Source organism: Pyxicephalus adspersus, chromosome 8, assembly GCF_032062135.1.
Source record: "Pyxicephalus adspersus chromosome 8, UCB_Pads_2.0, whole genome shotgun sequence".
In the NCBI taxonomy this organism is placed as follows: domain Eukaryota; kingdom Metazoa; phylum Chordata; class Amphibia; order Anura; family Pyxicephalidae; genus Pyxicephalus; species Pyxicephalus adspersus.
In genome coordinates, this window is record NC_092865.1 from 22,899,648 (window position 1) to 22,909,132 (window position 9,485).

Sequence of the window (9,485 nt, forward strand, 5' to 3'; positions counted from 1 at the left end):
TTACAATGGAGGGCCTGGCTCCTGTCATTCCTCCAAAGTAAATGCAGCCATCAGGTTTAGACTGCGTATTGGGAAGTTTGTCCTCTCTCAGGTGCATTACACCCCAGTGGGGTTCAGGGGCAGAACCATGTAAAGCGCTTTCTGTATTTTTAGTGGTATGCTTTTTTTTTATGTGTAAATTTGAGTTGGCTTTTAGTGTTACTGATGTGTGTGTGCACCATAAACTTTAAAAAAAAAAAAAACTGCATGGGGTAGCACCTGCCTGCATTTATTGCAAGGTGATGGTATGAAGGGGGCCAGATGGTGGTGTGTCGGCCATTTATTGAAACAGGCTGCCTCAGCATGTGAAATGTTTGAGTTTATGTAATTGTTAGTGTGGCACACAGGATTGAACAGACTTTAATATTATGTCCTTGTGGAAATTCCTCAGTCCATGTAAATCTAAATATAAAATTATTTTTATTTTTACACTTTAAGGAATTTCCTTCTGTGACATGAATGAGATCGGCACTGCCATAGTCATATAGTGCTGAGCTACATAAACTGTAACAAGAGACTGGAGGTCCCTTCACCACACGCAGCTCGCCGCCCCCATGACATGACAGGCCGCCTCCTACTCAGGCAGATGGCGCCCATACTCAGTCAGTGACAGGAAGCCGGCAGTCATAGCGGAAGCTGCTGCGCCTGCGCACTGAGCCTGGCCGCTCCCTGCTTGCTGCACGGCGCTCCGGTACAGGATGGCGAAGAATACCGTGTCTGCTCGGTTCAGGAAGGTGGACGTGGACGAATATGATGAGAACAAGTTCGTGGATGAGGAGGAGGCCGGAGAGGGACAGCAAGGACCGGACGAGGGGGAGGTGGACGGAGCTATCCGGGGATATCCTTCTTTGTGCACTGTATGGAAGTGCAGGGCACTGATGTATGGGACATAAAGGGCGGTGCGGGGTGCATGGGGGGGGGGGGACTCAGGCCTGGCTTATAGGGTATGAATGAGTGGGGGACTCCATAGATGTGTACAGCAAACCAGGGCACTGCTATAGGTGTGATAGGCATTGTACAGGTGTGTTGGTCATTTTATGGGCACTGTACAGGTGTGCCTGGTGTGTGATTGGCAGGCTATAAATATGGCTGATATATGATGGCCACTCTATAGGTGTGAGTGATGGACACTGTGCCCGGTGTGTGTGTGACGGGCACCCTACATGTGTGGGTAGTGGATTCCCCATAGGTGTGCCCTGTGTGTTTGATGAACACCCTATAGGTATGGCTGATATATGAGGAACACCCCATAGGTGTGCCCTCTGTGTCTGTAATTGACAACCTAGAGGTGTGCGCTGTTTGCATAGGTGGAGAGCCCCACTATAATTATTCAAATCTGTGTTGTATATGAGTCAAGAACAAAAAACTATAGGTGTGTACATTCAGCAAGAAAGTACTGTGTGAATGAATAAAATACATTCTTTAGGTATACAGTGTATCAGGGCAGAATGTTGCTGCATGTGTATGTATGTATGTATATGTGTGTGTGTGTGTGTATATATATATATATATATATATATATATAATATAAATATAAATAGATAAAACCCGGCAGGAAATTGATGTTGCTGCATGTTTGTATATGTCAGGGCAGAGTGTTGCTGTAGGTATTGCTGCATGTGTATATATGTCATGGCAGGAATTTGCAGCATGTGTATATATATTAGGGCAGGCTGTAGGTATTACACGTACGTGTGTTTGTGTGTATATATATATATATATATCAGGCAGGACATTGCTGTAGGTAAGTCTTGCCTACAGATTACTTATTTGCTCTGGACACTGATATAGGTGCGCCTTTTCCTTTGAACATCATCCATCGACCACCTCTAAAGAGAAGTTCCATGCAGATCGTAAAGAGGAAGCGCTGTGTCACTATGTTGTCGCCCATTTCTGCTTTCTTTCCTTATCTACGTGTTCTGGGGAAAAAAAAAAAAGACCTTGCTGTTTCGAAGTTGCATACAACCTTCACAGGACATACAGCACAATCTACCTTTTGTGACGTTTATATAAGGTTATTATTTAGGGCGTCTCGTGTGAGCTTTTCTTGTGCCATAACAATAGGCCGAATGTTTTGATCTGTTGTTGAACGTCTGTCTGTACTTTGTGGTTTCACCCACACCTTGATTGAACCTCTGTGTGTTATAGATAGGTACGCAGCGTTCCAGCTGCCGAGAAGAAGGCAAGCTGTGTCTTGCTTGCAGTTAAGGAATGCAGGAAGTGGGTGCTACAGTCATCGGAAAGATGGAAATTTAGCCATGTTTAGCATTTTCAAGTTGGCTCCTTTTCTGTTTGCTGGCATGATTATCAGTACTACTTACATGCTTTATTTTCCTAAAATAGAACTTTAGAAAACCTCATTCATTGTGGAGCGTGTGTAAATTCAGCTGCTGTGTTCTTATAAATCTGGCATTTAAATAATCTCTTTGGAATGAGAAACAAATGTGAAGTATCCAGTCTGAAGATTAGAGTGTTGTGATTTCCTAAGCAGGGGTACAAGTTGTTACTCGCAGCAGACGTAGGTCGCCTCAGGGGTTTTATTGGCGGTGATCAGTCATGGTGTCCAGCAGAAGGGCTGTGATAAATATTCCTGGTATAAACACATTCACACTTTAGTTCGGGTATTTGTTCCATATGAGAGACTGATTCATCAATAAATTACTGATTTTATAGCTTTCCCAGAAGTAGGTCAGAAAGGAGATCCTAGGTGTTTGTTGCCTGACAGGTTTTGTGAAGTTTGTCTATGCTTATATAGCGTTAACATGTAGAAGCCTAGGCCAGCTAAAGCAAAGCATACAATACAGATAATGCTAAAATACTTCTTGTGGGTGTTTTCTGGGAATTAGGCATTCTTGCTTTATCAATGCTTAGAAAGCCGGGAACCTAGAAAACGCGACAATGAAGGTTTCATTGACAATGGTGCTTACACTCCATCAAACAATGTACAAACATCAAAAGCTGATGTAAGCTTTGAAATGAGGTTTGTATGAACTATAAAGTTCAATTGGTGTCTAATAGCCAAGACAGTTGTTTTTTCCTTGATTGTCTGTTGTGGAGTCAAACTGTACATGTGAATGTTTGTTTGGGTTACATGTAGCAAGCAAACAACATGAAGTACCATTGTTAAGCTTTAACAAGTAGAGATTCAAGTTACCAGCTCTTCTACTAAAGCTCATATAAACCTGTCATAGGTCAGCTGATTGAGCTCCTCCAAGTCACAAATAGAGGGTATTTATGAATAATTCATATCTCAGTAAAGACAGGTGACCGCATAGTATTTGTCATACATTAAAGGTTTGTGTATATTAGAAAGCACATTAAATTATCTTCTCTCTTGACTTTGTCCTGTAATTTCCTTAACCCCTGTGCACAGGGAACATGGTGGGAGCTCTACATGCTGCTTTAAAGAATCCACCTCTTAATACAAAGAATCAGTCTGCAAAGGTAAGATGCTCCTAACCATTGGAAAGACAAAAATGTACAAGGTGCATGGAGGTATTGTAGCATTTTATTTATTGATTATTATAAACACAAAACTATGGAAAGCTTGCAGGTTCATCATAGTAGGGATAGAACTCATAGTATATGGTCTGTATTTCACCATAATATTATTATTATTACACAATATTTATATAGTGCCAACATATTAAGCAATGCTGTACAAAGCTGTTCCAAAAAAGGGGCTCACAATCAAATGTCCCTACCATAGTCATATGTCTTTAATACAGTCTAAAGTCAATTTTAGAGGGAAGCCATTAAACCATGTTTTTTTGGAATGTGGGAGGAAAACCACGTAAACATGGGAAGAACCACCAAACTCCATGCAGATAGTGTCCTGACCGAGATTTGAACCTGGAACCCAGCACAGCAAAGGCCAGAGTGCTAACCACTGAGCCACCATGCTGCCCTAGCCATGCTCACATGTGACAGCATTTGGCAATTGGTCACCAAGAATACACCAGGGAGTTTGATAGCAGGGGCATGAGGAATGTGATAAAGTAGGCAAAGAATGTGACTTACACTGCCAATATATTATCTTCTGCTAAGGTTTCAGCTCTCTCCTATGACAGGTTCTGGGACTGGTAGGGAGATGTGTGGAAAGCAAACCCTTTAAACTTGTTAACTTCAAGCTCTTTGATTGGGTAATTCACAACAACCAATCAGTTGGTTTATGTTTAGAGTGGGGGGTTGCCCCCCCCACTATAAACATGATAATGAAGTGAATTTTTATCCACATGCGACTATGATCTTTGGTGTGTACATAGTTTAAGGTTGGGACGGAAGTGAATAGGTGATGCTGAGTGTCATTAATCCAGGAAATTAAGTGGTCTCTATATTTGCTGCAGTTTCTTATGCACACTGTGAGATGCTGTCACAGTGCAGAAAAATCAAGTAAACAATATCAGTACAGAAGTTCAGCCTGTAAAACTAAAGTTATGAATATTAAGTTTTAAAACCTACAAGCTTTCCTTGCTTCAGACTGCAACATTTCATATAGTGGTTAAGTTTGTGGCTAATGAGCATCCTGCTTTGTCATGTTCAATACTGGACATCTTGTAAACTTCCTTTTCACAAGTAGTGTCGAGTGTTATATTTCAAACTTCCTCCTACACTCTTACAAACCAAAATGTATTTGTAGCAAGCAGCATTTATTAAATGTTGCTAGCTACCTCATATCCATGGTATCCAGAGATTGAGCATTTATTATACAGCATTACTGTACATGTACACATATTGGTCTATATAGAAGTAAACCTTTCAGGTTTCTTTGTCCGTGTCCACATAATGCAGGCTTCAGCTATACAGTGTAGGTATTGTTGGATATATTCTTCTGCAATCCAGGTGCCCCAAATCCTAAAGTGCTACCGTTAAACATTTGAGTTACAGCAGATCGGTATTTGGGGCAACCAGGCTGAAGGCTAAATGATACAAAAGGTATGTTGAAGCTCCATTCAGTGCCTGCATTGTAGTAACAGTTCATTTACATATTGACATGCTTGCTTTAATAGAATGGGATGTAGCAGCTAATTTGCAGCCCAGGACATTACACCCTAGAAAATATTGTTCCTGTGGCCAACTCCTTCCCAGCATTATGCTGCTTATCGATAAGCACAGTTTACATAGCAGTAGATAAGGTAAGCACCTGTGCTCTAAATTGCTTCATTTTTTCCTGCAGATCTGTTCACCCATGGTATGCTGAAAAATATTGGTGTTAGCCATATACAGATGTAATTTTTCTTTATTGAATGTACCTGGGCTGGGTATCAAATTGGCTAGCACTGGCTCTGCAGCACTAGAGTCCCAGGTTTGAGTTATAGCCAGTACACAATTTGCAGGGAATTTTGTATGTTCTCCCCTTGTTTGTGTGGCTTTCCTTCCCCATCTCATGGTAGAGTATTGTCTCCCCAGAAGTGGCTTTGTTTGACTTAAGTTAGTGACAATTCTGTGCATAAAAATAATATCATTGCATAACTACAAGATTCTAAGGCCTAATTTGTAAGCAGAACCTGTGCTGATCACATAGTACTATTTATCTATTTTTTTCAAACGTACACTAGGCTGACGTAATTCTCCTGGAATAAAAACTGAGACTGATCACTCTGTGTTAGACATGCACAAGTAGAAATCTGATCAGGAACTTTCAGATTCTTAATACCTCCATTTAGATATATGCTAGAATATGCATTTTTCAGATTAGGTATTTTCTAACTGCTCTGGTTGTTTTTTCTCTATGACAGGATCGGGCAGAGAGCCTTGTGCTGAAAGTGCTGGTGTCATTTAAAACAAATGAGATAGAGAAAGCCGTTCAATCACTAGACAAGAATGATGTGGACCTGCTAATGAAATACATTTACAAAGGCTTTGAGAGTCCATCTGACAACAGCAGTGCTGTCCTACTGCAATGGCATGAAAAGGTTGGTTTTTACCGGGAAAAAAAAACATTAATCATTATTTATGTCTGCTTTTGACTAAAAGCATGACTGGATGGAGTTGAAAAGCCCATAGCTATCATCCACCTGTGGTTTAAAATTGTACCTAGGTTGAAACTAAATAATAAGTATTGGGTTGAAGAGGGCATTTCGAGTGCATTTTAACTGGTATTTCTTCATTTTGATTGATTTCCACACAGCAATTTAAAACCTTGTTGAGTTATTGTGTTAGTCCAATCTCTAGCATTTTAATAAAGACTACAATGGCAGTGGGACTTCCCATGCACTTCAAGAGGTAAATGCTCATTTAGGTCTAGGTAGCATATAAAGCATCAGATTTATTTAGCTCATCCCTTTCTCGCCTGTATCCATCTTCCATAATATGAGAAGGTTCTCAGCGCACTCCCTTAAATTGCAGGACTATTGGTCCTGCACTATGGGGGCTGACATTGGTGGCGGTTACATGTTCTTGAGGTGTCTCTTGGAGGAGGTTATGGGGGGGAACAGTTTCACAGAAATGAAGCCTGTGGGAGCAAGAGAAAAATATGGTAAATTTGCCACTTGCAACCCCTCCAGACTAAATAATAATTCACGTATAGCCTCTCTGTAAGAAAAGTTGGTTGTCTAGAGAGTTCTAAAATCTAGGATGAATGGACTGACCACCGCCCACTCCCTTTATTGGTGTATCATTCTGATGGATAGCCTCTCTAACCTCATTGATGAGATGCAGGTATTCGATTCCATAGGATATGACCTTTTAGATCAGGGTCGGCAAACTTTTATGGCCACTAGGCCATTTCAGGGTTGGGATGGAGCACACTAGGCAGGACTCTGAGCTCCACCCCCACCGGTGAACGCGCCCTGAAGTGAAATCCCTCGCCTCCGTATGTATTGCCTCCCTTCAGGGAGCTTTCCCTATTTACCGCTTTGGCAGAAGTATCAGTAAATAGGGGAGCCACATCAAGAAGGCAGCCCCTGGCCAGGGGGCGTTAGGCAAGAACAAACTACCGGCTAGGCCGTATCTGGCCTAAAAGCCAGAGTTTGCTGATCCGTGTTTTAGATGATAATCTATAGAGGGAACATCAGGGCAGTATGGAGGCAAAGTTAGGGTACTATGGGGCATTTTGGGGGATAAAAAAGGAATGTTCGTGCTATACAGGGAAATTGTTCCATTTCTTCCATCTGCTAACAGGTTTATTTTAAGAAGACATTTCAAATGTTAAGTAGTCTGATTGCATAAATGCCACCTTCTTTCAGTGTGTCATTGTGTCAGAATCCAGTCCTGTTTGAGCACTGAGAAATCTGAAGACTTAAAAACATAACCAGTTGGACGTTGACTGGATTTGAGCTTGTGCAGCCAATTTGGCGCATGTTAAGGATCTTAATTTGAACAGATGGATTTCCGTTTATGGGCAGCTTACAATGATGGAAAATTCATCAGGAATAATAGCCTCCATAGTGATATATTGTACAAGGCTAAATCCATGTTTATTATAATATTTCCGTTATAACGCCATATTCCATTAGCTTTTTTTTATCTCCTGGGAACTCCAGCTGCCATACTTTTTGGAGTTCCTACTCGCTTTAATGTGTAAAGGAAACTTGTGCAAAAAAAAAAACTATTTTCCTGCTTGGCATAAGAAGGATTCACAACTAGTATACATTTTTCCATTCAGCATTTTGTTTTAAAGAAAACATGAGAGGAAGCAATTGGTGGCCTCGTTTCTGAGCTACAGACATAAGTTGAATTTTGGATTTGTTCAAAGCCAATAGATCAGCAATGACAACTCCATATTTCTTTAATAACGGGATTTCGTTAAATCCTCCTGCTATTCCAGGAATAATCTATTTCCACAGGGAGAGTGTAATCCCCTTTAAATACTTATGACCAAAATGCTGTCCTGGGAGAAACCTATTAAAAGCAATATTGGTGAAATATCTCATCACATTTTGAATGCTAAAATGTCCGTAATTCTTACCATGCAGTTTGTAGATATAGTTGGTCATCCTAATTTTTTATTTTGTACCAATATTTGACAGGCTGGAAAAAAAAAACAATAGGCTGTAGTTTGCCCTTGCCTGCTCTATACCTGTGCTATACTGCTGTGTATTGTTCTTTTAAATGTTCATGAGTCATGTTTTTATTTCTTTGTCAACTTACTTTTATATCATTTGTTTTATTTACAGGCTTTGGCTGTTGGTGGCGTTGGCTCTATAGTTCGGGTGCTTACTGCAAGGAAGACGGTTTGAATGTTCAGCTGGTTAAGATCTATTGAAGAGCTGGTGCCAAGACCAAAACCCTGAACCGCAGCAGCATTGCTGTGGCCGACCAACTCCTCTATCACTGCCCACATTTTCTTTTTTTCCCCTCGCCCGTTTCATTTTTGATACACTTTTGAAGTCTGCAGCACCAGTAGTGAGAGTGTGCTGTGAGTGCAGTGCTTTGTTGATATGAGTGTTAAATTATCAGTGCATGCTCTCAATGAGCTGGGCTCTATTGAACAAACATAATCCCTCTTTATTTGTACAGGTTGCAGTGATGTCTGCTCCTCTGTAATATGTATTGCGCCTTATAACCTCATTCTTGTCAGGGCTAATCCCCAACAGCTCAGTTATTAAAGCCAGCTGAATCTCCTTTCCTTTACCTCCTGCTGCTGCCACACATTCCCCCCTCCCATTGTTTGGATAGTTTTTTCAATAGTGGCATTTTGCATTCTAGGGTTTTTTTTATCATGGAACAGCACCCAGAGACATCACTAGGGTCACCCAGTGCCAACCTGACAGCACCTGGATTTCATCTAACTCCCTCAGGTCCTAGGTGTATAAAGGGAAAATGTATGCAGTAAAATTAATCACTCTGCTGCTGTAACATCTTGAGTTCCTTTGTTTAACCGGCAAAGTGAGATCTCATCTACTTCAGGGTTACCTGTTATACACATAGCAGAGCAGCCAATTGGTTTCTCAAGTCAATCAGGAACTGGCTTTAAATATTGTGGTATAATTGGTGACATTACAGATTTGGGCTGAATTATGTACAAACATCTACTGCATTTGATATGGTTGCCTATCCTGTGTGTAGCAAACACATACCCCCTTTACTAAAAAGTACTGTGTAATAAAAATAAACATATGTTTGCACTTAATATAGATTTGGTAGACTATAAATCAAATTCTAATTGTTATACATTACTATGGGTGTACTTCAGATTGCAGAAAAATATTGGCACATGGTTTTGCTTCTGCTCCATCTGTGACCTTGGGTATTGTCTGCTCCAAACAATAAAAAACTAGCAGGAAATATGCCTCTACCAAACAATCTATTTCTCCATATCATTTTTTGGAGCAGGTTAGAATAATTAAAAGATGACGCTTGGAGGCAACAAACCCTTTTCTTTCTTTTAAACGCTTACAATTGTTGGGTTTTTAAGGTACAACTAAATCTTTACTACAGTTGTCCTATACTTAGTTCCCCATTTCCCTGAGTGGTATTCACTGTATGACCCTGTCCAGATAATA

The 9,485-nt window shown here is 40.6% G+C and overlaps 1 protein-coding gene across 1 annotated transcript; it reads left to right on the forward strand.

Annotated features, from left to right (window-relative positions):
* Positions 1-665: 665 nt before the first annotated feature.
* Positions 666-9,112, forward strand: ARPC5 (actin related protein 2/3 complex subunit 5). The gene is made up of 4 exons (XM_072419775.1): positions 666-877; positions 3,411-3,483; positions 5,778-5,954; positions 8,157-9,112. Exons 1-4 carry the CDS (start codon positions 738-740, stop codon positions 8,217-8,219), a joined length of 453 nt encoding a protein of 150 aa, XP_072275876.1. The 5' UTR covers positions 666-737; the 3' UTR covers positions 8,220-9,112.
* Positions 9,113-9,485: the final 373 nt, after the last annotated feature.